Source organism: Lampris incognitus, chromosome 9 (assembly GCF_029633865.1).
Source record: "Lampris incognitus isolate fLamInc1 chromosome 9, fLamInc1.hap2, whole genome shotgun sequence".
NCBI classification, from domain to species: domain Eukaryota; kingdom Metazoa; phylum Chordata; class Actinopteri; order Lampriformes; family Lampridae; genus Lampris; species Lampris incognitus.
This window is the reverse complement of record NC_079219.1, coordinates 55767103-55793259: the sequence shown is the minus strand read 5'-3', so window position 1 is coordinate 55793259 and position 26157 is coordinate 55767103. Positions and strand designations below refer to the sequence as shown.

At 47.1% G+C, this 26157-nt stretch overlaps 2 protein-coding genes across 2 annotated transcripts; both read left to right on the top strand.

Annotated features, from left to right (window-relative positions):
* The first annotated feature begins 1914 nt into the window (after nucleotides 1–1914).
* rad54b (RAD54 homolog B) lies at nucleotides 1915–25121 on the top strand. Its single transcript, XM_056286552.1, has 15 exons — nucleotides 1915–2440; nucleotides 2591–2813; nucleotides 11184–11432; nucleotides 16149–16448; nucleotides 17022–17184; nucleotides 18099–18324; nucleotides 18586–18672; nucleotides 18891–19011; nucleotides 20143–20282; nucleotides 20392–20682; nucleotides 20945–21108; nucleotides 21471–21732; nucleotides 21940–22006; nucleotides 23685–23882; nucleotides 24598–25121. Exons 1-15 carry the CDS (start codon nucleotides 2285–2287, stop codon nucleotides 24816–24818), a joined length of 2868 nt encoding a protein of 955 aa, XP_056142527.1. The 5' UTR covers nucleotides 1915–2284; the 3' UTR covers nucleotides 24819–25121.
* LOC130118137 (fibrinogen silencer-binding protein) lies at nucleotides 7931–9488 on the top strand. Its single transcript, XM_056286503.1, has 2 exons — nucleotides 7931–8337; nucleotides 8930–9488. Exons 1-2 carry the CDS (start codon nucleotides 7931–7933, stop codon nucleotides 9486–9488), a joined length of 966 nt encoding a protein of 321 aa, XP_056142478.1.
* Nucleotides 25122–26157: the final 1036 nt, after the last annotated feature.

The following is a 26157-nucleotide window of genomic DNA, read 5'->3' as shown; positions in this document are numbered from 1 at the left end:
CCTCCAGGCCAATGCATGCAAACACAGACACAAAGAGGAACATATGGACACACTGGCAAACAAGAGCAAAAATAAAAATGCCCCAAGCTTAATCACTGTTGGACAATGTGTCTTCCCTCTCTGCTCATCAACGCCAGGATTGACAGTCTCACCTGACAAGTTGTCCTTCACGTCACTTAACTCTCCCTTGCCTCCCAGGCTCCCTCCTTGCTTTCTTCCTCTCACTTTCCTCACAGGTGACCTTCCCACGTTTCTCTGGGCTATACCTCCTTCTTCAGTCCTCTCTCTCTTCTTCCGCTGTTCCATTAAGGCACAAGTCTTGTTCAGTCCATGCCCCTCCTCCTCCTCGCCTTTTTGGGGTCTGTGTCCCTCTGGTGAGGTATCCGTGACGACAAGGGTTCACAACATGGGCGGACAGCTGTCAGATGGGACAAGTGAGACAGACAGAATTACATGCTGCAGACACACACCGTCTCTCTCTCTCTCTCTCTCTCTCTCTCTCTCTCTCTCTCTCTCTCTCTCTCTCTCTCTCTCTCTCTCTCTATCACAAACTACTACTACTACTTTCGGCTGCTCCCGTTAGGGGGCGCCACAGCGGATCATCCGTTTCCATCTCTTCCTGTCTTCTGCGTCTTCCTCTGTCACACCAGCCACCTGCATGTCCTCCCTCACCACATCCATAAACCTCCTCTTTGGCCTTCCTCTTCTCCTCTTCCCTGGCAGCTCCATATTCAGCATCCTTCTCCCAATATACCCAGCATCTCTCCTCCACACATGTCCAAACCATCTCAATCTTGTCTCTCTTGCTTTGTCTCCAAACCGTCCAACCTGAGCTGTCCCTCTAATCTACTCGTTCCTAATCCTGTCCTTCTTCATCACTCCCAGTGAAAATTTTAGCATCTTCAACTCTGCCACCTCCTGCTCCACCTCCTGTCTTTTCATCAGTGCCACTGTCTCCAAACCATACAACATAGCTGGTCGCACTACCATCTTGTAAACCTTCCCTTTAACTCTTGCTGGTACCCTTCTGTCACAAATCACTCCTGACACTCTTCTCCACCCACTCCACCCTGCCTGCACTGTCTTCTTCACCTCTCTACTGCACTCCCCGTTACTTTGGACGGTTGACCCCAAGTATTTAAACTCATACACCTTTGTCACCTCCACTCCTTGCATCCTGACCATTCCACTGCCCTCCCTCTCATAGGTATTCCGTCTTGCTCCTACTGACTTTCATACCTCCACCTCTCCAGTGCATACCTCCACCTCTCCAGGCTCTCCTCCGCCTGCACCCTACTCTCGCTACAGATCACAGTGTCTCTCTCTTATCACAAACACGTCCAAAAAATATGCACAGTCCAACCAGCTGTATTGTGTTGTACTTACAGTGACACACATAAAGACAGGTAAAAGCCTCAGCAGATTACTGTCCCCCCGCCCCTCCCCCCCCAACTTGTCCATCCGCCATGCCGTCTGCCTCTCTTCGTTGAACTCTTTTCAGACCACTCTTCCCTGATCTTTCCACTCCATCTCTCTCTCTCTCCCCCCCTCTGGGCGCGGATTACCGCTCTCTTCTGCGCCCTGATTGGATCACAGATTCCACGAAAACGTCAAAATGACAGCTGTCAGTCAGAAAGCAAAAAAACCCCAAGAGGAAACCGCAGGCGGGGTGACATTATGGCACGTTTGCCAGGCGTACATTTAGAAGCGCTCGTTTTGCCAACCAGGGGCAGCCCCGACGCGCCGAGTGGCTGCTGTTTCAGCCGGGCGTTGGACGCCGCCCTCGCGCGGCGAGCCAAAAACACGCGCGTACCTACCGGTTTTGACCCCGCCCACATGGAGTGCGCAGCCAATGGTGTGCCGCGGGACTTCAGCGGGAGATTCGGCCCCGCAGAGGAAGACGAGTAGACGGGAGGGTTGTATACACTTCCTGCCGTTTAGCCGCTTTGTTTTAGGTCTTTTTCGGTACGGCGGGCATTTTTCTTTACAGCTATGTGAGGTACGCTTGTCGGACGTTGCTGTCGTCGAACAGGGAACTGTAGTCGAGGCTTTTAAGTACCAATGGCACGGTTGTCGCGTTGCCAGTTTGCCGTGTATTTATTTCGGACCCGTCGGGTCCCGCTCGTGTTACGCCTGACGTCGCCATGACGACCGAAAGCTAGCTAACGTGCCCCCCTTGGCATTGGTGAGTTTAGCACCCATTTTAAACGTGTGTCACGCCGTTCGTTGTCTGCTAGCTCTACCAGATTAGAGACCGCGGCTGTAACTGAGCAACGGCAGAAGGATGCGACGATCCGGAGCCCCCAGCCAGCTCTTGGGTAACGCGGCGAAAAAGCCCCGGTTTGTTGCCCCCGGGCCGTCTCTGCCCGGAGCTCCTCGTCCTGCGACCGACACTGGGCCGCTGGCCCCCAGACGGGGTGTAAGCAACATACTGAGCAAGGTCATCTCTCCTTGGCTATGACACATATACAGTCTGTTTACAGTCCCTCAGATTTTGCTGTCACCCTCACACTGGTTATCTCCCTACCCATCCAAACAATACCTCCAACCTTGTCCAGATGTTAACTTCTATCCTCCTCCTGTCTCCCAGGTCCAGAGAAGTCTTGCAACGCCCTCCTCGGACCAAGCAGAATGTGATGCCCAAGCACTGACTGCGAAACCCTCGCTCGGTGCTGGTCCAGCTGCTCAAGGCATGTCAGCGGTACTTGCTCGAGTTCTGAGTGTGGCAGAAAGTAAGGAGAATAAGGCGGGGACACAGCACCCTCGAACTGAAACGGGGGAGTATACGTATACGGAGGACACTGCACCGGAAGGTGAGGCACACAAGCAGGACGCTGTGGCAGTAAAAAGTCTCTGTGTGGTATGAGAGACTGGGTGAGTGAAGGAGCGAGAGAGAGAGAGGATGAGTATGGCGTTATAGCCCATCTGCAGCCAATAATGAGGTTTTTTTCTGTTCTCCTGATGTGGAAACATATCCTGACCAAGACAGTGTGTGCATTCTGACACAGTGTGATTGTCCTCTTAAAGCTGGTGACATGGCTCTGGGAATGACTCACAAAGTCAAGGCCAAAGGGTAACTGGTGTTTTTAACAGCTAAAGGTTTCCGAGTTGGACAGTACTAATTTGATGGAAACTGGCCACATTATGCTACCTTTCTCTCAAGTCTCTAAAATATTAAGTATCTAGATAATGGCTTTAAGAAATGGAAAATTGTTGATTTTTGGTTGACATTTTGGAGTGGATGATTTAAAGCCATTGGTGGTAAGGGGCACCACACTTTGCATAGTAGACTTGCTGTTCCTGCTGAGATCAACTTGAAACTGAGCCATAGTACACACTGCTCTGTTTTTCTCTGTGTGAAATAGAACATCATGTAAAACCCCACCAAACAAGTCAGTAAAATATTGAAATAATATGTGCATTATTTTTTTCCCCCCATCAGTATTCAGGCAAATCCTGCCTCCTGTTTTAGGATGCAATTTGCTGTTTGGATAGTTGAAAAATGGTTGATTTGAGTTATCGCTCTCTGAAGAGGTTAAGTTAAGATATCTCCTAAACAGGTGGAGGCATCAAGGGCAGGACTTGTCTGAATATGGCAGGGGAAATAACACACAAAATGTCAGCTTTTAAAGCCCATTTGCACTCACTGCTTGTTACTACCTCATATACACCGATCAGCCAAAACATTAAAACTACTATGCACGTGGGGAGCAAAGGCCAGCCCGTCTGGTCTGATCCCACAGAAGAGCTACTGTAGTTCACATCGCTGAAAAAGTTAATGTTTGCTATGATAGACAGGTATCAGAACACACAGTGCATCACACCCTGCTGCATATGGGGCTGCGTAGCCTCAGACCAGTCTGAGTGCCCATGATGACCCCTGTCCACTGTCGAAAGCGCCTACAATGGGCATGTGAGCATCAGAACTGGACCATGGAGCAATGGAAGAAGGTGGCCTGGTCTGATGAATCACATTTTCTTTTACTTCATGTGGACGGCTGGGTGTATGTGCGTCGTTTACCAGGAGAAGAGATGGCACCAGGATGCACTATGGGAAGAAGGCAAGCCAGTGGAGGGAGTGTGACGCTCTAGGCAATGTTCTCCTGGCATTCATGTGGATGTCAATTTGACACATACCACATTTTTGCAGACCAGTTACACCCCTTCATGGCAATGGTATTCCCTGCTGGCAGTGGCCTGTTTCAGCAGGATAATGCACCCTGCCACACTGCACGCATCGTTGAGGAATGGTTTCAGGACCATGACAAAGAGTTCAAGGTGTTGCCTTGGCCTCTAAATTCCCCAGATCTCATTCCGATCGAGCTTCTGTGGGATGTGCTGGAAGAACAAGTCCGATGCACAGAGGCCCCACCTTGCAATTTTACAGGACTTAAAGGATCTGCTGCTAACGTCTTGGTGCCGGATACCAGAGGACACCGTCAGAGGTCTTGTGGAGTCCATGCCTCAATGAGTCAGAGATGTTTTGGTGGCACGAGGGGGACCTACACCATACTAAGCAAGTGGTTTTAATGTTTTGGCTGATCGGTGTATATATGGATGAAGATTATTCCATGAACAGGAAAGTTTCTATAAAAGTTGTAGTTTGAAACAAGAGTATCTTGCTGTGAAAAGGTCTTAAGCTGCGTTCTAAGAAAGAAGAGGTTGTGTTTGGTGAGTTATATTTTGTCTCTTGTTAAGTGAATCGGTTTTAACGTGACAATTAGCAGTTGAATTTAATGATGTCATTCTCTCTCACACAAAGAGAGGAAGGAAGGATTGCACATGTTAAGCTTTATTTTTCAAGTGCAAACTCAAAACTCTAACATCCACTTATCACTAATATGTACCTAAATTTGTATTCCTTGACCAACACTTGTGTGAGATGTACTTCATTAGGTTCTGTTGTTTTGCCCTACACTGCTGTAATTTGTGCAGACGGGACTCAGCAGCATCAATTTTATAACCGAGGGGGGTAAACTTCATGGTTGTAATTGCCCACACGATGTGTGCATTAGCAGATTGAGTCAGCAGGGTGCTCTGAAGAGTCATCGTCTATTTACAACGTTCATGATTGGGTAACAGCATCGAGCAGTTATGTACTCTAGAAAATCCTGTTTAATTTCAAGATTCTACGCAGGTATGAGATTTGTTCTGCAGTGAATGAATGAATAAATTCCACTGGATGATTAGGGGTGCTCAGTGAGGTCTGAAATCCATCCCGTTTGCAAACCCCTTGAAACTTGACGAACAACGGCAGGAAATATTGTAATGTTGTGCACCGCTTGATTTGATTGAAATCCTTTTTCTCGTCCAAGAACGCTGGGAATGTTGTATTAGCCGTGTATTCCTGGTTTGTTACGGCTCCCTTCTGCAGAGGGACTCGCACACTCGTCTTAAGCCCAACCATTTTACACACGCTTAACACAAAGCTCCTCTGCTGTGGATGTAGCTCGCCACTCGTGCAAGTAATTCACAAGTCGGCATTTACCGACACGCGCACGCACTTTCAAGTTTGCAGGCATTATATTTCTGCAAATATCAAAAAAAGCATCATCATTCAAATACTTATAATTGTTAAAAACATGTAATAGACAAAATACACATTACCGGTGTCTTCTCTTCTTTTTTTTAATTGAACGTTATGCACACACACAATCAGCAGTTTTCAGACATTCAGCTGTTAGGTGAAACATACATTCTTATAATTCAAATTTCTGCAAGTGGAAATGGAAAAAGGCAGATAACCGAATGAAATATGCAACGTAAACAATTAAGTATAAAGTATCTAAATATGATACACAAACAATAACCTAAATGAAGTCAGTGAAACTTAATCAGGGGCTGCAGATAATAGGACAGTGTGTCCATGTACGTGTTGAACTCAGCCAGGAAAGCACCAAGGTTTGGGAGGGACCTTGCTGTACGGGAAATTGACCAAATTCAAGTGTAAGATTCGTCGTGTAACTTAAAAGACTCAGTTTCACATTCAAATGCAGTAATTATGTCTCTAGGCATAATTACTATAGAGTGCCCAGTCTTGTTATATATAAAATTCTCCGTGTCACCCCAAAACACAGAACAAACGCATAACCGTTTCTGGCTCGGCGCCACAAAAGCTGCAGTTCAGATCCATGTCAGTAAATTAGGAAATGAACGTGTTACATCAGGGCTGAGATGTGGTGTAGAAAGTGTCAAATGGATTTCCCTCGTTTGATGATCTGAGACACAGAACTGAAATGGGCACAGCCGTGCCTCACGCCATGTTGTGCCATCCCTCTGGCTGAGCTCTTATCTCGCTCGTGAAGCACTTTCCTTATGTCTGTCGGTACATTTTGTGTGTGTTGATTTTACTCAGCTGTAAACTAACGTTCCTACCGGCCCAATAAGGGGAATTATGTAGCCCCATAACCACTACACAGGTAACTTTTACACAAGGTACTCGGACCACTGACGTTTCGATATGCTAGGGGACATCTCATGAACTGGGTTATAGCTGTGGGGGGGGGGGGAGCCCTGATCACGGAATCCTTTGTATTTGGCCGGGGAAGATGTGTTGGCTTTATGATCCGACACACGTGCGACGTATGGATTTATACCCACGCCTGCCTGCCTTCCTTCCTTCTCTAGTTGTATCCGTGTGGGTGCACGTGCGCTCGCGCGCTCTCCCACGCGCAGGTAAACATCGGATTCGGCGCTGCGCCGGCTGCCCTGCTCACTGGGATGTGCAGCAGCATTACTCTCCCCATCAGCGCACCGCGCCAGCCAGCGTGGGTCCGTCTCCCCCCCGGGGCGGGCTTCTCGGCTGTGCCGCCCGTCCCCGGGGGGGGGGCTGCCGTGCCGTGCCGTTGCGGGCTGAACTTAAAACGGACGTTGAAGGAAGCGGCGTGAGTGACAGCAGGTCCGCGGCATTATGCAAATGGCACAGGCGCCCCGTTAAGTGCAGCGCCTGGCAGATTTGAGCCGTGCTCAGGATCTCCCCCCCCCCGCCCCCCTCCCTCCTTGTTTGAGAGCAACTAGTGCCCTCCTCCTTCAATCATCCCTCTCCGATGCCTCCTATCGATCGGGGCACTTGGTACGAAACGGTATCTCCGCCCGGACTGCGTTTGAATCGATAATCCCGGTAGCGGCTGCGGCGGCGGCGGCGCGCGAGTTGAGATTTATGTTATGCATAAACGCTCGCGCTTGCGGGCATGCGCAGCGCCTTACTCGGAGCCCCTCCCCCCACCACCCCACCAGTTAGTTAAGCCGGGGCTATTTTCGACTCGTCTCTTACTTAAAAAAAAACAAAAAAAACAAACCCCGGCTATTGACCCCTAGCCGCCCACAATACTGAGCCTTAAGAGTGTTCCCATATTAGTGCGCTGCACACCTATTTCCACCGTCCCCGCTGTTACTATTTACAATAGTGCGGCTGTGGTGTGCTCTGCGCTGCGCTTGGTTTTGGGTTTACTGAGACCGGGCTGTAAGTAGGTCGGGCTAGGCTTAAGCAGCTTAGCTACGTCAGCCTAAGCTGGGAGGAATTCATCCAAAGCCTTCCGCGCGGTAGGCGGGGGCCTAAACGAGGCTGGCCTAGTTAAGCCTGATTCTTATTGTGTGTACAGACTGATTTTGTTGTGCAACGTAGCAGAGAAAGAACCTAGGGAGTACATGTGTTCATGCATATGTTAGACACAGAATTTAATTGATCCAGAGAGGAGGAAGTGAGGGGGAAATGAGAGGCGCTTGACAGTTAAAGCCCTGTTGGCTTTATCTCTGTAGACAAAGAAAAGGAGAGAGGGAAGAGAGAGAGAGGCCATCAAGGAGGAAGAGAAGGGGGGGAAAAGGACAAGGTGGAATAGTTAAGAGCCACTGTGCAGAGGGGAGGTGATAGAAACGCGCCAGCTCCAGCTGTAGGCCTGGTTTGCCCTGAGTCTGTCCGCTATGCTCTAAGATGGCGACCGGCTCTGTTTTCCTGTCCAGCATGGTGGGTAAAGCTCGTTCCTCCAACTTTACCCTCTCTGAGAAGCTGGACCTACTGAAGCTGGTCCGCCCTCATGTGCGCATCCTGGAGGAGCACACCAACAAACATGCAGTCATCGTGGACAAGAACAAGTGCTGGGACACCGTGGCAGAGCAGTACAATGCCCTTGGTGGGGACAGACCTCCCCGTACCGCTCAGGGCCTGAGGACCCTGTACAAGAGGCTGAAGGAGTCAGCTAAGCAGGAAGTGATGCAGAGAAGACATGCCCAGCCGGAGTACCGGGGAAGCATCTCTGAGCCAACCAGGAGAGTGATGGAGATGATCCCTCACCTGTTCCACCATGTGCCCATACATGATAAAGACCAGGCTTTGCGCAGGTACAGTATGAAACTTGTGCACACACACACACATGCATATGCGCACACACACACATGCACACACACATATAACATAACAAATTTAAAAGGGGTAAACATACAGATAAGAGTGGAGCAAACGTAGAGCAGAGTGTCAAGACCTCCACAACAGAGCCCGTCCCTAATACTGGCCTATCTAACAAGGGAGGGGCTCTGCTCACAGATCCCGAACCCATTCAGATCACATACTCTTCCTGTGTTAACAAGCTCATGAAGAGGGAAGAATGTACTGCTCTACCTTTACTTTTTGATGGTTATCAGTGTACTCAGGAGTTTGTTTTGGGTAAATTCTCTCTTGTCATCATTGCTTTCTCAACCACTAGTTCAGTTGGCAACAAGCTTAACTTTTAATGGATCATTTGCAACCTGCGTGCATCTACTCACTCTACATAATTCATGAAGGAACTCCAAAGTGAAGTCTAATGATATTGAAATAGTGTTACAGTAATAACATAATCACTCCACAACAATCTGATTGACTCACAATTGTGTGATAATTTTATATTTCAGTAATTGCCTCGTTATAATATAACTTGATCCTTTCTTTCTGTAGGTTGATTTACAACAAGCGTAACTCTCCAATTGAACATCCTGGCAGCAGCTCCTCTCTGCCTGGGCTCCAGGAGTATCAACCAGCAGTCCCCATCATCCCCCATGAGGTGGTCCAGCTGGACGGAGAAGAGGACGTTAAACCCCCACCAGACCTGTCTAACCTCTCCACACACATACACCCTGTGCTGGAGGGTGGTCAGCTTGGGTGCGAGGCAGAGCAGGACTTGAGCAGTGTCCACGATTACGATCCCTCGCTGTCTCCCGCCGCATCCTCTGTCAACATCCCCCTCTCCTCTTCTCCGCTGGCTGTACGGCATGACTTTTACCCCAACGACATCTACCCTCACCATGAGCCCAGCAGGATCCGTCCCTTGCACCTGGCCAAGGAGGAGCACGAGCTGGTGCTGGCCAATCATAGGAAGGTGGGAATCTATCTGGAAGAGAAGAGGGAGGGGCTGAAGAGGAAGCAAGAGCTGGAGGAGGAGCTTCTGCGAGCCAAGATCAAAGTGGAGAAACTGAAGGCTGCCAGACTCAGACATGGGCTGCCGCCCCCTCTATAAAACTCATAAACACACACACTCTCGTACTCGTGACCATGTGACAGTGGGAGTCTCTGAGCAGTCTGGATTTAAGCAACGAGATATGGCTGACGAGCATATCACTCCCGACAGTTTTGGGTTTCAGAGCTGTTTCAGAGCTTGAACTCTTTTGCCTGGACTTTTTTTCTCCTTTGCTTGGAACTGTTGTGCCTCTTACAGATAGATATGGCCTCTTTGGGTATTGCAGGGTACAGCTAACTTACTTGAGTTGTCAGCAGTTTCCCCTCAGCACAAATAAATGATTGATTCTTACCATTTTACAAACTATTGACTGCAGACACAATCAGTTGTGTAAAAAAAACTCATCACCGACCTTGTGACAGTCTTAAAAAACTCAAAACAGGTGTTTACGTATAGCAATTTCAAAGTACTTGTTTTGTCAGGGAATATATGAATTATACACAAAGGTGTGTGTACCCTTCTGTTGTTCAGATAGTTGAATGATAGAGCTCAGCACAGGTAGAAATTACACACAGCCCCTTTGGCAGAATTGCAACAACAGCATTGAAAAGAAAGTTACAGTGCTTGGGGAATCAATGAGGCGAGCTTCTTTATTACCACAGAGGTTGTGGGGGGAATTATCCGTCCAAACAAAGGAAAACTTATCCAGAGATTAAAAAAAAAAAAACCACGTCACACACAGAGGATGAATCAATCACCATTGATCGCCATGATTTTTGCTGCTTCAGAGGAGGTGGGAGCTGAAAAAGAAACCCTGAGAACCACCGCCGAATTCAGATTCATGTTTATTGGCCATGTAGGTTTGCACATACGTGGAATTTGACTCCGGTTTCGTGGCTCTCTCAGTGTACTTAACATAGAATAACAACACTGCAACTGTTCTAGAATCAGCTGTAGAGTCCAGATTTTCATTGATACCTCAGCCTGTGTAAGGGCTTGGGTTGAGCTGCTTAAGCCCTCACGTTTCTGATGGAGATAAACCCTGCACGTTGGGATGCTGCAGCCTTTTGACTGAAAGAGAAAGCGTCGGCTTCCCCAAAAGTTCTCTCTGTCTGCTGCCAGCTGAGGGAGGATAGACAAAGGGGAGAGATCGGGTTGATTTTTGTGACATTGCTGTTTGTTATTGACACGTATGTGATTACACGGGCATTTGTTTTTTGTAGTAACTGTATGTGAGTGGCAGTGTCCTTTCTCTTGTACGTTTATACGTTGATTTATTTCTTTCTATTAAAAAGTTGTGGTCTAATTTCAGCTTGTGTCTTGTGTTCAGGCTGGCTTACCGTTTCCTCTGACTTAAGGGGAGAAATCTCTCATTTTTGGTTTTATTTGGGTTGTAAAGCATAAAACTGTTGCTTTATCTTAAGTATTGTTCTGGGAGTCATTGTCAAAACTCATTGTTAGTGAGGCACCAATCGAGAGCCTTGCTCAGAAACTCTCAATATCGTTCATTAATATTTTGTAGTCTTACCTGACAGTCTGAGGTGTGTGGATTTCTCAGGAAAATTGTACCCACGTGACTCCTTAGTCCAGGTCTAATTTCTCAAGCTGGTCATGGGGCTGGTTGTGTGGAGGGAAAGCACAACCCTGAGGCACTGATGCCCTCTAGTGGGGAGTTATCTGAACTGAACATGAGTTTCATTGTGTATATGTCTTGTACTGCATGTTCAGCCACTGTATCGCATCTCTGTGTTCCAGGACTGACAGGTTCCCCCCAGCTGAGGTGTGGGTCCCCTCAGAGATCGGCGGTGGCTGTGGGGTCAGTCAGCGATCCTGGTTCAGAGAGCGTAGGGTCACGCTGCGGTCAAGATGGAGCATGCTACTTCAGTGTGATGTGGTGCAAGGCCAGTAAGAAGAAACACAAGCGCTGGGAAGGCGATGCGGTGCTGGTGACCAGAGGGCGGACCGCTACCCTGAAAGATATGGAGGGCAAGGACATCGGGAAGGGTGAGACAGAGATGTCCCTAATTACAACCTAGTGTTGTTGTGTTTTAGTGTTTGATATTTACTGCAGCGGAGTGGTGTTGCAAACAGGGAGACTGCAAAAGTCCCAGTAATGATGATAAAAGGTTCTTTTTTTCAGACTCATTTTTAATTTGAGTATAAGCGGTTAAGACAATGGATGGATGGATGGATCTCAAAGTTCATCCTTGCTACTGAGAAAAAGAGTTCCTTAGGAAACTATTTTGGCCTGTTTTAAAAGAGGCCAGAATCTGTGGCACCTTCGGGTGGTAAAGAAGGGCATTTCAAAAAACTGGGTTGCGGCTGAGTATGGGGGCAGATCCCCTGTAGTGCACTGCAGAGCTTTGTCCTGGGGCTTTGGAGGAGCTGGCAGTTGGAACAAGCTGAGGTTCTGGTAGAAACCAAGACCTACCTGTAGCAGAGAGGAAAGCACAAAGAGAGTGTCTCTCCAGGGGTCAGTAACTTATTGTATTATCTTACATTTAAGTGTTTAGCCGTTGCTGTTATCCTTAACAATGTACAGCACTTATACCTGAAGAACATGTTCAATTCTTAGATCGCCTTCATTATAAGCCTGAAAATTACTTAAGAAAATGAGCGTCAGAGTTGTTGGTCTCCGACAACATCCTTGTGACTGAAATATAGGAGCACTAAAGAGTCTAGATTGAGAACTTATTTCCTCTACACCAACTCTTCAACACCTTCCCTCGGACTTGATGCATACTCAGTAATATAGGTAAGGAAATCCCACAAAGTTTAGTGGGAGAAATGTTTCATCACTCATCTAAGTGACTGTCAGTCTCAGCTGACTGAAGGTATCCCAACCCTTATAAAGAGCACAGTTTCATAATGACCAAAACCGGCGATCCGTTTCATATGCAAACTGCCGTGACCATTAATTAGATGTACAATGGCCGTGTGACAGAGGATTCACAGAGGATTGGGGAATAGTTGCGATCACAGCATTGTAAGATGGCGATAGAGGTACTCTTCCACTTCTGGTGTGGGAAGATGGCGGCGCAAATTTACGTTTGCGGCGGCCTCACCCAGTACCGTCCACGCAGTGTCTTTGTCCACGTCCACGCCTGCGACTTAAGTTTTGTCTTCATCTGATGGCTGGGAGAGCTTGGTCTGCTGCGTCCTGTGGGCCCAGGGACCACGGCCCTGTTCGGCGCTGCACCCGAAGCGGAAACACCGAGGGCGGTCTGACAGGAAGCGGGGCAGGCTAAGCTAACTACTAGCCTATGCAGATCGGCAGTTCCGACAGTCATCCTGGCTGTTTCCCCGATGTGCAAGTCACGGCAATCCTCCCGGCACTTAACAGCGTACACTATATTGCTCTGTTTGTGCCAGGGGACCCGATCCTTGGGGTGGACCAGTTTCTGGCACAGCGTGTTTTGGGATTTGAAAGCAACTGAGACGTGGTGTTTAGAAAATACACGTCTCAACTGTTCTGACACTCCTGCCATATACAGAATCACCTGCTTGTGCCTGGGATCTAGACATGAGGCGGTCAGCACCGCTTTGCCTGCAGCGCACACAAATCCACTGTAGGAGCCATTTTTATTTAATTATATATTTATAAATGTGTGTGTGCTGGTGTGTACAGATACTTTCTCAGACCTTAATTTGTGAAATGTGCCCCGAAATAATAGTTTAACTTACTCAATATGTTTTCTTCTTTTCGTTTTCGTTTATCTAATTAAGTTTGTGGTAGAAAACATGAATAAAACAACAAATTCTAACTAAAATAAACCTTGGACATCGGAGCTTTTACTGACAACAAATGTCTAGTAAGCGTCTGTATGAGAAAAGCTTGAAAATTAACACTCAAAATGATGATTTCAATGAAATAGCAATTGATGAAACAGATGTTAAAGAAGTAGGCCTAGTGAATTAGTTACATCATAATAAAATAAAATGCATGGTCCATGTATCTATGGCAACTTACCAGGAGATATTTTATCCATCACACGCCTCTTGCGAGAGCTTGCTACAGCCCATCTGAACTCCGTTACCTTTGGAGATTCTCCAGCTACAGGTTGCAGGTGCCTGTTCATGAGGCTGTGTGTTGCCGGGTAAGCCGCCGAGATGCACACGTGTGTCTCACTGCAGAGGGCTGTTGTCGCGCACTTCAGAATCTGAATGCTGGCCACATGTCTTCTTCCATTGACTGCCAGGTGTCATCGGTAAGTTCCAGCCTTCGTGCATCACTTATTTTGGTGACATTCCTGCCTGACAATGTGACCGTCACTGCTCAACGTTGCTCATGCATCATATCAAACACCAAATTCCAGCATGTGTGACAGTACTGTAACGGCAAACTCTGAAGCTCCTGCTTTCTCTTCAACACACTTATTGCAGTGGAGCTATGGTGAAAATGGGACAGTAAACAGCTGAACACCGCCACCACATGGCTCATATTAGTGCTACCGAAACCATCATTTATGGCAAGCTGACATGTATGGGCATAACAGCCCACCGATTCCCATTTTACTGCTGAAGTCTTGTTTGCAAGAAACTTTTTCTATGCATTATCATGCACGTATGAACAGACTTTTCCAGTCAATCCCCATTCTTCAGCGGCAGTGTGAAGATGTGCAGCAATATTTTTGGCCGTGTCGCTCATCTGTGCTGCGAGTTTTTAGGACAGAGGTTTTGATTTCCCATCCCTCCATGTAGGAACATCCATCCATCCATCCGTTATCCAAACCGCTTATCCTGCTCTCAGGGTCGCGGGATGCTGGAGCCTATCCCAGCAGTCATTGGGCGGCAGGCAGGGAGACAGCCTGGACAGGCCACCAGTCCATCACAGGGCCCACACACACACACATTTACACCTAGTAATTTAGTACGGCCGATTCACCTGACCTTCATGTCTTTGGACTGTGGAAGGAAACCGGAGCACCCGGAGGAAACCCACACAGACATGGGGAGAACATGCAAACTCCACACAGAGGACGACCTGGGATGACCCCCAAGGTTGTACTACCCCAGGGCTCGAACCCAGGACCTTCTTGCTGTGAGGCGACCACGCTAACCACTGTGCCACCGTGCCGCCCATGTAGGAACATGTTACAGTTATTTATATATGCTACTCTTGTAAGGGGGGTCCACCTACTGATGGGAAAAGGCAACGTTGACAGCACAAAGGTCTGATTTAATCCCCCAACTTTGTTGCTGTATTCTTTCTCAACCTGCACTGTAATTGTCTTATTTTCTGGCGCTATGAATTACGTGAGCTAACGTATCTTTTGTAATCACTGAAGTGATGAGCTGTTATCTGTTCTTTTCTTCTGGAATCACACTTGCGTTTAACAGTAACAAAGGATGCCATACTTGCTTGTTTTCCTTCATCAAGAGATTTGTCATGCTTTTGTTGCACATGATATCTCATTGTAGTTGTTGAACTAGTATAACTTAAGTTTGTTGCCACATATCTTGCACTGAATGCAACGCTGATCAATCCCTTCTAAATATTCCCCACACAACGCTGCGTTTTCCCTTTGGTGCTGCCGTCGTGTTTACCGCTTCCCCCGAAAGTTCAAGATCCCACTGCTAATTCCAAACCACCAATTAAAATGGAACAGAATACTCTATTTTAAAGGTATTATATTCTTTGAAAACATTAATTTAATCAGCTAAGCTAATCATAATGCCTTTAAAAAATGGGGAAAAAAGTTGACATTTCCGTAAAGATGTTGTTGACGTTTCAGGGCAGCACGGTGGCACAGTGCTTAGCGTGGTCACCTCACAATAAGAAGGTCCTGGGTTCAAACCCCAGGGTTGTCCAACCTTGGGGGTCGTCCCGGGTCATCCTCTGTGTGGAGTTTGCATGTTCTCCACGTGTCTGCGTGGGTTTCTTCCAGGTGCTCCGGTTTCCTCTCACAGTCCAAAGACATGTAGGTCAGGTGAATCGGCCATACTAAATTGTCCCTAGGTGTGAATGTGTCGGCCCTGTGATGGACTGGCGGCCTGTTCAGGGTGTCTTCCCACCTGCTGCCCAGTGACTGCTGGGATAGGCTCCAGCATCTCCGCAACCCTAAGCAGGATAAGCGGCTTGGATAATGGATGGATGGATGTTGTTGACATTTCGATTAAGGATGTTTCAGTTGACTGGTTAACCGATTAACCATGCCCATCCCTAAAACAGTGCTCCTACCTTTGTCCGCCAGAAGGATGATGATGTTACTGTCCTTGCGGAGAGTCATGAGTGCCTTCCTCTCATCTCTGGCGATATTGGTTGGTGATGCAGTTGGTACGGATTGACTGTAATCAAACAAGACCAGTGACCACTTTTTCAAGGATGAGGATGTGCACATCCTTGATAGAGAGGAACAAGGTTTGAACGGGTAGTCAAAGAGGCCATCTATGTGAAGAGGGAATGACCATCCCTGAACTGGGGGGGGGGGGTCTAAGTACATCTGTTGCCATCTTACAATGCTATGAATGCAGCTATTCCCCACTCCTCTGTGAATAGTACACATGACCATTGTAACTCTAATGAATGGTTACAGCATTTGCATATGAAACCGATCGCCGGTTTCGGTCGTTATGCAACTGTGCTGGAGTCAGTTGAGACTGACGAAGTCACTTAGATGAGTGATGAAACGTTTCTCCCGCTAAACTTTGTGTCCAGATGAACTGATTCAACTTTCTGGGATTCCCTCTTTGAACTGATCTCGGCGTGTTTGTGTTTAGGTAGCGGCTACAAGGTGTCTCAGCTGGCGTCCCTGTGCGAGGGAGAGACTCTGATGATCGGCGGTAAGGAGGTGGAGGTGATGGGGGTGATCTCCGCCGAAGACTTTGCCAAGGGACGCTGTTTCCTGGATGCCCACATGGAGGAGAAGAATGAAGAACAACGTAAAACAGCACTGCCTTCCCGCTGCCTGGCGTCAAAACCGTTCTGTTGCCCAATGCCGCTGAGCAGATTAGAGCGACCAGGGGTCAAACCACAGGAGGAGCAGTCCTGCAAACCTCGCCATGACCCCCTCACTCCAGGTATACGTACAGATTAGAGAGGTTGTACTAGAAAATGCGAAATCTCTGTCCAGACTGAAGCCTTGCATGTGTTTGGCTTCTAAAATGCTTTGCACAATTTAACTTGTAGTTTAAATTTAAAAAAAAGATGTGCATGTTAGGGTTAATACTCTGCCTGTGCCCTTGACCAAGGCAATAAGAAAAAGAGCTGGGGTTGGTCCCTGGGCGCTGCACCGCCGCTGCCCACTGCTCCTATACAATAGGATGAGTTAAATGTAGAGAACAAACTTGTAAGAAAACTACAGTGACAAGATAAAGTGGCTTTCAGCTTTCGTTCTTCTAAATTCTTTGACTAAAGAGTCAGTAGCTGAACTGTCAGTAGAATATATTCTTTATCCCCCTTGTAGTCATTGTTATATTCTTTATTAGATCCCTTTCTTTAGAAGTTAAGGTCCACTGGTTCACCACGTCAGTGAATTTGCTCGAATTTAGGAGTCTTATTTCACATCAACAGAATCCACACTGAGTTGTACAAATGCAGTTTTCATACACAAATATCAGTACATGAAACGTTCGAGGCCTCTGTGTCTGCAGGTGCTTTGGTCATGCCGCGTCCCTCTGCCAACCATCAGTGGACCTGGAACAAGGCGGGGCTTCCTGTGGTGGATGTAGTGGTTGACCCCTACCTGACCGCTCACCTCCGACCCCACCAGAGAGAGGGCCTGCTGTTCCTCTACGAGTGTGTCATGGGCATGAGGTGATGTAGATGGAATTGTGTCTGACAGGTTGTGAAATGACAGGGGGGATCCCTTTGATGGACTGTAATGCTAGAAACCTGTCATCACCTGGCAGTTAGAAAGGGAGAATTGGCTACACTTAGTGATCAATAAAAAGAAGACATTTTTAGAGGTGTCGGGTCTAGTGTAGTGGTCTGTTCCGTTGCCTACCAACACAGGGACCTCTGGTTCAAATCCCTGTGTTACCTCCAGCTTGGTCGGGCATCTCTACAGACACAATTAGCCGTGTCAGCGGGAGTCGAAGCCGGATGTGAGTACGTGTCCTGGTCACTGCACTAGCGCCTCCTCTGGTCGGTCGGGCACCTGTTCAGGGGGGAGCGGGAACTGGGGTGGGGGGGATAGCGTGATCCTCCCACACGCTACGTCCCCCTGGTGAAACTCCTCATTGTCAGGTGAAAAGAAGCGGCTGGTGACGCCACATGTATCGGAGGAGACATGGTTGTCTGCAGCCCTCCCCGGATCGGCAGAGGGGGTGGAGCAGCGACCGGGACGACTTTGAAGAGTGGGGTAATTGGTTGGGTACAGTTGGGTAGAAAAAAGGGGGGTGGGTTTCGGGTCATCCTGGAGCCTGAAGTGACCTTGATCAAGACCCCAAAACCCCTCCAGAAGTGCTTCACTGTAGGCAGCCCTGCACTCTGACCTCTTTGAAAAAACTGCATGTATGTGTATGCTCATAAACTTTGTGTGTATGTGTGTAACCTGGGGGAGGTATGTGAGAACTGAAAAGCTACAATTATTGTATCTGTTGTCATGTGTGAGCTTATTGGCCATTGAAGTCACTCTTCCTTTATGTTAATCACCATTCTTCTATAGGTCTCCTCAAGAATTGTGTGTTGACATTTGGTGTCTGTGTGTGCATGTCTGTGTGTTTTAGATCCATGTCTCACTGTGGAGCCATCCTTGCTGATGAAATGGGTTTGGGGAAGACCCTGCAGAGCGTGGCCTTGGCCTGGACGTTGCTACGACAGGGCCCTTATGGTGGGAAACCCGTCACTAAACGTGTCCTGGTGGTTGCCCCCGGCAGCCTCGTGCAGAACTGGGGGGCGGAGTTTAACAAGTGGCTTGGTCGTGAGAGGATCAGTGTCTTCACTGTGGATCAGGTGAGGAGAGCATCTCTTTTCGCCTCTGGGTTCACAAGGATTGTGTTGATAGTGGGCAGCATGGTGATGTGCTGCTCTACCATTGACGGTCGTGGGTTTAAACCCCCTCTGCTCACAGTCACTTGCTATGCTGAGGTGCAATTGAGCGAGATGTTCAACCCCCACCAGCTTACTTTGCGGCTGAAATTGTACCTCCCCATCAAGATGATGATCATGATAGGGTGTGTGTGTGTGTGTGTGTGTGTGTGCGTGTGCGTGTAGGACCACAGGATAGAGAAGTTTGTGGCCTCTCCTCTCCACAGTGTTCTGGTGATCAGCTATGAGATGCTGCTCCGCTCCCTGGAGCAGGTATGCAGACCTCAATTTTAACTATTATTGTGTTGAATAAGTGGTGAGTGTTAAAATAAAGCACTGCCTTACCTTATTGCAGTTGGTACTACGTAAGTCCCTGCAGTGACAGTTTCAAGAGAACACAAAAGCCACTTAAAGTCCCCCCCACTATGTCTCCTCAGAGCTTCTGTAGTTTCCTCTACAAGAATTTGTTTATGTTGTGTTTGTCTTTGCAGGTGCAGCAGCTTGAGTTTGGTCTTGTGATTTGCGATGAGGGTCACAGGCTGAAGAACAGCAGCATCAAGACCTCCTCTGCCCTCAGTCAGATGACTTGTAAACGCAGGGTCATTCTGACAGGTAAACAGTTATTGATTCTAACGCTCTTTTCTGAAACGGGTGGCCTCGTGGGCCAGAGCAACCGGGTGAAGTGTTCTTGGGTTTTGGTCTGCTTCTCAATGAGAGTGATTTCAAAAAGCAGTCCTGTCTAATCACAGCTTTAGAGACTTACCCAAAGGTGTGCAGCAGAATTGTACACAACAATGGTGGCAATAAGCAATTTGTATTGCGGCAGAAGTATCAGGCTGGGTTAGATGATGCGTGCACAATGTGCAAGAGTGTGTCGGCTGTCGCCATAGAATTAACTAGATTTATTCATTTATTAATAAGATTTATTAGTGTTTTTACGGCCATTTCTGTGTACAATTCTGCTGCATAGTTTTTCAGCCCAGTTGAATCAGTGTCCACATCTGTGATTGGACTGTGCACTCCAGTGAAAACAAGGCCAGACCCAGTCACACCAACAAATAGTGATATTAGTCTAATTCAGTGGTTTTCAAAAGGGGGGCATCAGCAAATTGGGGGAAGATGAGGGAAAATGCTAAGAAAAATAAAAAAAATAAAATCGAATTATTATTATTATAATTATGTGTATTATTATAAAATGTAATTTATAATATATAACTGTTATATATTATGTTTTATATGTTATATACTATAAGCCCACCCCTCCCACTAGTATGCTCTTCTTCTCTCACTCCCAGACACACACACACACACACACACACACACACACACACACACACAATGTTGTTGAATGTTGTTAAACTAAATTTAATTTTATTTACACTGACAATGCTTATAATGGAAACAGAAATATTGACTCTGATGGAATGATTAAAGATTTGAAGTACAATGTAATTATTATTGCATGAATAAAAGTAAGGAAATATATTCAGATTTAAATTGTTTTGTTTTTTTTACATTTGCCATAGTACTGTCAATGGGTTTTTAACGATATCTTGCAAAAGGGGGGAGGGGGGGCAGCCAGAAGCTAATGCTATTTGGGGAGCTTTGGCATGGAAAAGTTTGGGAACCCCTGGTCTAATTCACAAGGTGATGAAAAAGGAAATCAAATGGATTTTTTTTTTTACTGTTAATATCTTAGTAACTCTTAATATAGCACAATAATTGTATGATAATGTTTTGAAGGAACCCCGGTACAGAATGACCTGCAGGAGTTTTACGCCATCATCGAGTTCGTCAATCCGGGGATTCTGGGATCGTCCACTGCTTACAGGAAAGTGTACGAGGAGCCAATCCTACGTTCCAGACAGCCGTCCTGCACAGAGGTACCACCATCTTCCTCCACATCCTCTTCAAGTGTCTGCTGCATATGTAAACATAAGCATCACTTTATCTAGAGAAACCTGATCACTTGGCATCTGCTTCCGCCAATAGGAGGAGAGAATTTTGGGGGAGGAGCGAGCAGCAGAACTCTCTCGCCTGACAGGCATGTTCATCCTGAGGCGGACCCAGGAGATCATCAACTGCTACCTGCCTCCGCGTCTGGATTGGACATTATTCTGCGGCCTCTCCCCCCTGCAGCGAGAGCTTTACAAGTACCTCCTTTCCCACCGGGTCTTCAGGGACTGCCTCCAGGGCTTCACCCAGACCCACACACACTTGGCCTGCATTACAGCCCTGAAGAAACTCTGCAACCACCCCGGCTTGCTCCACTCCACTATCAAGGTTAAGCCCTGTTATTAATGGGACGCGGGTGTAAATTAGTGAAAAGGGACACTTTGCGGAAGCTTTAATGTCATTCATTATATGGTCTTTATCAACAGCCCAAGGTTAATAAATAGAGGTTTCCCAAGTTATTTATTGACTTGTCATCCTACGGTCAAGGTGCATAATTGTTCAGTTAGTAATTACAATGCTTAAAGGCAATGTTTTTAAGAGTTCTTTCTACATCCAACTCCTAACTCCGTGCGTGTGCATGTGTGTTTAGGAGAAAACTAAAAGAGGTTCAGAAGACAACTCTTTATACGAGGGGCTGGCTGGTCTGTTCCCAGAATCCTACTCTTCAGGTGGATTCAGCACGGTGGATTCTGGAAAACTGTTGGTACTCTCGGACCTGCTGACTGCCATTAGACAGCTCAGCCCATCAGACAGGTGTGTGTTAGAGAGAGAGAGACAGAGAGTGTGTGTGTGTGTGTGTGTGTGTGTGTGTGTGTGTGTGTGTGTGTGTGTGTGTGTGTGACACAATAAGGGGAAAAATACAAATATATGAAGTACATGTCAATTAGGCTATTCTCATGCCAATTTTAAATTTACAAATAAGAAAAGTCTTATGGCTTATAGAAGCGCCAAAGTATTGCTAAAAATATCCCAAGAGTTCATACGAAATTCACTTACCATTTGAATGAAAACTTAGCTTGTGTGTGTGTCTGGTAATCATGTGTAGTTGCATGTGTAGAGCTTGGTCTGTATGTGTTTTCAAATAACAGCATTTCATTTATGTCTCTTCCTTGTAGGGTGGTTGTGGTTTCCAACTACACTCAGACGTTGGACCTGCTCCAGGACCTCTGCATCCACCTGGGCTACACTTTCTGCCGACTTGATGGTCACACCCCCACCATCCAGAGGCAACGACTGGTTGATAATTTCAACAGCCCCAGTTCCCAGAACTTCCTGTTCCTGCTGAGCTCCAAAGCTGGAGGGGTGGGGCTTAATCTGATTGGAGCTTCCCACCTGGTGCTGTATGACATTGACTGGAACCCCGCCAATGACATTCAGGTGAGACACACACACACACACATATTCATGTGTTCACCTGTTGTGTTTCTGTAAAGCCCCTTGAGGCAAATTTGTAATTTGTGATACTGGGTTATACAAATAAAATTGACTTGACTTGACCTGTGAGTACATATAGTACTATACATAGACTCTTATAAACTCCAATGTCCACTAGATGGCACTGTGTGTATGTGTATCATTATATAGGCCATGGCTCGAGTTTGGAGAGATGGACAGAAGAAGACTGTGCACATTTACCGTCTCCTAACTGCAGGTGAAAAGACATGCACACACACACACCATCATCATCATCATCATCATCAGCGGTCACCCGGGGTTGAGTATGACTGTTCTCCTTGGTCCTTGTGGGTCTTCTGGTGGGCATAGAAGCCGATCCTGGGGCCACATATTTTGGGGCAGCGTGGGCGAGGGTGTGAAGAAGTGGTTTGGGCCTTTATGCTAACTCGCGCCTTTCTGAGTCTGCGCTTGTTTTCAGCAGCACAGTGGAGGTCATGGTTGTAGCGGCCAGCACCCTCACAGATAGCCGGTCTACAGGCCTCTCTGTGTTTTGTTGCTTGTTCCCAGGTGTTAAGGTCGATGCCAAAACTTTTATGTGGGCCTTGATGTTATCTTTATATCACTTCTTTTGTCCTCCTGGGACACGGTATCCTGTCACGAGCTGAGAGTAAAAGACTTGTTTCGGGAGGCGAGAGTCAGACATGCAGAGGACATGGCCAGTCCATCTCAGCTGATGTCGTGCGATGGTGACAGTTATAGAAGCCATGTTGGCCTCCTCGAGGACACTGAAGTTGGTGCGCTTATCCTCCCAGCTGATCTTAAGGATCTTCCTGCAGCATCGCTTTTGGCATGCCTCGAGTGCCTTCAGGTGCCTGCTATATGTGGTCCAGGTTTCTGACCCATACAGTAGGGTGGGCAGCACTACTGCTTTGTACACCAGAATTTTTGTTCTGGTCTGAAGGTCGTGGTTTTCAAAAACCTTTTTACTCAATCTTGAGAAGGGCTGGCTAGCACAAATGAGACAATGATGTATTTCAATGTCAATGTTGGCTTTGGAGGAGAGAAGGCTGCCAAGATATGGGAACTGTTCCACGTTTTCGAGTCTGGTGTTGTCTACAGAGATGGATGGGGGCAGAGCAGGCATATTTCTGTTGGGTGGGGGTTGGTAGAGGTCTTTTTTATGTTAATGGCCAGGCCAAGCTGTTTGTATGCCTCTGCAAAGGCGTCCAATATGCTCTGTAGTTCCTCTTCTACGAGGGACACTAAGGTGTTGTCATTGGCGTACTGCAGCTCTATGATGGATGTGGTGGTGGTTTTGCCTTTGGCCCTGAATCTGTTAATGTTCAGAAGATTCCCATCAATCCTGTACATGAGTTGACTCCTGAGGCAGATTGGGCTACCTTGAGGTAGAGGATGGTGGCAATGAAGACAGAGAACAGGGTTGGTGCAATGACACAGCCTTGTTTAACTCCTGCGTGGACCTTGAAGGACTGTCTCATCTCTATAACCGCTGAGTACGCTAGCTGACATATTATCATGTAGTAGTCATAGTACTCTGATATATTTGTCAAAGCGGCCTATTTTTGACAGAAGAATTTTGTCAAAAAGTAGACACACACACACACACACACACACACACACACACACACACACACATGCAATGTGCACATGCAGGGATACAGATTCGAAACTATGAATGCATCAGTCTGATTTCAAGGTACATCTGTGTATTTGAAACTGAAATTTGAACATTATCTTAAATTTCTTCACCTAAATGAAGAGTTTCACAGATCAGTCTGAAATACACTCTTAACAAAATTGGTAACTAACAAAGAAAATTAAAGAAAACATTAAAAATACTATTGAAAAGTCTTATTAGAAATACTTGGACTTAACAGAAAACTGTCACCATATGTCCCCCCTTCTTCTCTCAGGGACCATTGAGGAACGTATATTCCAGAGGCAGGTATCCAAACAGGGGCTCTCAGGTACGGTGGTTGACCTGGGGAAAGGGGCGGAGCACGCCAGCTTCTCCGCCAATGAACTGCGAGATCTTTTCAGCCTGACGGACACACCTTCCCTCACTCATGACCTGCTCGACTGCAGCTGCAGCATGGATGGATCAGTCAATGGTAGGCTTGAACACACAGCATGTTCTGCAAGCTGTTTTTCTGTACATTTCAGTCATGAATGGGATACGTTGAATAGAACAAGAATATAACAAAAAACCTTTAATACTACAAAAAAAAAAAAAATCTTGAAAATTCAACATGTCTAAAGATATTGTGGGATAAATGGCACTGGAAAGAAGTTGCTGCATTTCTCTGTGGCACGTTCCCTAATTCGTGGCGGCATGATGGCGCAGTGGCTAGCGCGGTCACCTCACAGCAAGAAGGTCCTGGGTTCAAACCCTGGGGTTGTCCAACCTTGGGGGTCATCCCAGGTCGCCCTCTGTGTGGAGTTTGTATGTTCTCCCCGTGTGCGTAGGTTTGCTCCGGTTTACTCCCACATGTCCAAAGACATATAGGTAAGGTGAATCGGCCATACTAAATTGTCCCTGTGTATGACTGTGTTGGTCCTGTGATGGCCTGGTGGCCTGTCCAGGGTGTCTCCCCGCCTGCCGCCCAATGACTGCTGGGATAGGCTCCAGCATCCCCGTGACCCCGATTGGGATAAGTGGCTTGGATAATGGATGGATGGATGGGAGTACCTAATTCTTGTCAATGCTTCTCTGGTTTTCTCTTGAATGTTGACACAATCCTGCACACAGGGAGGTTGTTTAATTGCTTATTTTCCAAATGCTTTGAATTTGCTTCCATCACGTACATGTGCATGTATTCGTTTCAGTTGTGGAGGAGGGAGAGGAGTCATCTTCTGAGAGGTCCTGCCAGCTGGGTCGCCAAGGTGACCGCAGCGTGTTGGTCCAGAAGCATCTCAGCATGTCAGAGCTGATGCAGTGGAGACATTTCTCTGGTGACACAGACACATTCGCAGACCCTTACCTAGACCACGCACGAAACCACGTCACCTTCGCCTTCCAGTCCACTGTCTGTCACACATCCTCATAAACCAATAAACAAACACACTTGACACAAATATATTTAGATTGGCTTTCCATAGAAACTTTTACCGCTAACATTTACTTCAGATCTTCGTCTTCGGGCTGTCTGCATTTTGTCTGCAGCCTGGGTTGTACTCATTGGACTGCAAATATGTCCATTGAACAAATAAACCCCCAGCAGTTCCCAAGGCCTGCGGGACACGATTCTGTTCTGTTCGAATAATTTTTTTATGTATTTTCACGTCGATGTTAAGAACGTTCTGAGATTTGTATGAAGCGCTTCGTGAAATGAATAAATAGTTTATTATGACTGTCGGCAGTAAACAGACTACACTTTTGACCAGGCATGGTGTCTGGTAACACTGAAGAGTATCCTGGTTTGTGTGTGTGTGTGTGTGTGTGTGTGTGTGTGTGTGTGTGTGTGTGTGTGTGTGTCTGTATTTGTGTATGTTTTTAAGAGAGGGGGAGAGTGGTTGCTATGCAGTTGTGTGTATTTGTTAATGACTGAGCGTGATTGTGTACATTCCATTTCCATGTAGGTAAAGCTTGTCTATATGGTACTCTTCTTTCATCTGGAGTAATATTTACTGTGTCAATAAGAAAATTTATCTTGTCTCAAGATTTATGTTCTCAGCACGCAGGGCATGGATGGCATGGAGGGAATGTGTATACACCCAACCATTAAACTGAAGCCAGTCTGAGCATCTACCCGTTCAAGTTTGGGTTCTGCTGATCGCCAAGCAAGTTTGTATACAAATAAGTTTGATCACAACTTGCTAAAGCAGGAACAGTGAAATTATCTCATTTCATCTCATCATCAGCCGCTTCGGGGTCGGGTCGCGTTGGCAGCAAGCTAAGTAGGGCATTCCAGATGTCCCTCTCCCCCAGCAACGCCCTCCAGCTCCTCCTGGGGGATCCCAAGACGTTCCCAAGCCAGACTGGAGTCCCTCCAGTGAGTCCTGAGTCTCCTCCCAGTTGGACGTGCCCGGGAAACCTCCAAAGGAAGGCGCCCAGTGGGCATCCTAATCAGATACCCAAACCACCTCAACTGGCTCTTTTCGACGTGAAGGAGTAGCGGCTCTACTCTGAGCTCCCTCCGGATGTCTGAGCTCCTCACCCTATCTCTAAGGCTGAGCCCAGACACCCTACAGAGGAAACTCATTTCAGCCCCTTGTATCCGTGATCTCACCCTTTCGGTCACTACCCAAAGCTCATGAGCAGAGGTGAGGGTTGGAACTAAGACTGACTGGTAAATTGAGAGCTTTGCCTTCCGGCTCAGCTCCCAGAAAAATCTATCCAGAAAATTTGTATGAATGTGTGAGTATCTGTATATTTTGGAACATCAA

Bases quoted from the DNA above. Each gene is read 5' to 3' on its own strand.
- rad54b (XM_056286552.1), top strand. From the start codon at position 2,285: ATGCGACGATCCGGAGCCCCCAGCCAGCTCTTGGGTAACGCGGCGAAA. The intron at 11,433-16,148 runs GTGAGACAGAGA...GTTTGTGTTTAG, and splicing joins GGGCAAGGACATCGGGAAGG to GTAGCGGCTACAAGGTGTCT. The intron at 17,185-18,098 runs GTGATGTAGATG...TGTGTGTTTTAG, and splicing joins GAGTGTGTCATGGGCATGAG to ATCCATGTCTCACTGTGGAG.
- LOC130118137 (XM_056286503.1), top strand. From the start codon at position 7,931: ATGGCGACCGGCTCTGTTTTCCTGTCCAGCATGGTGGGTAAAGCTCGT. The intron at 8,338-8,929 runs GTACAGTATGAA...TTCTTTCTGTAG, and splicing joins AAAGACCAGGCTTTGCGCAG to GTTGATTTACAACAAGCGTA.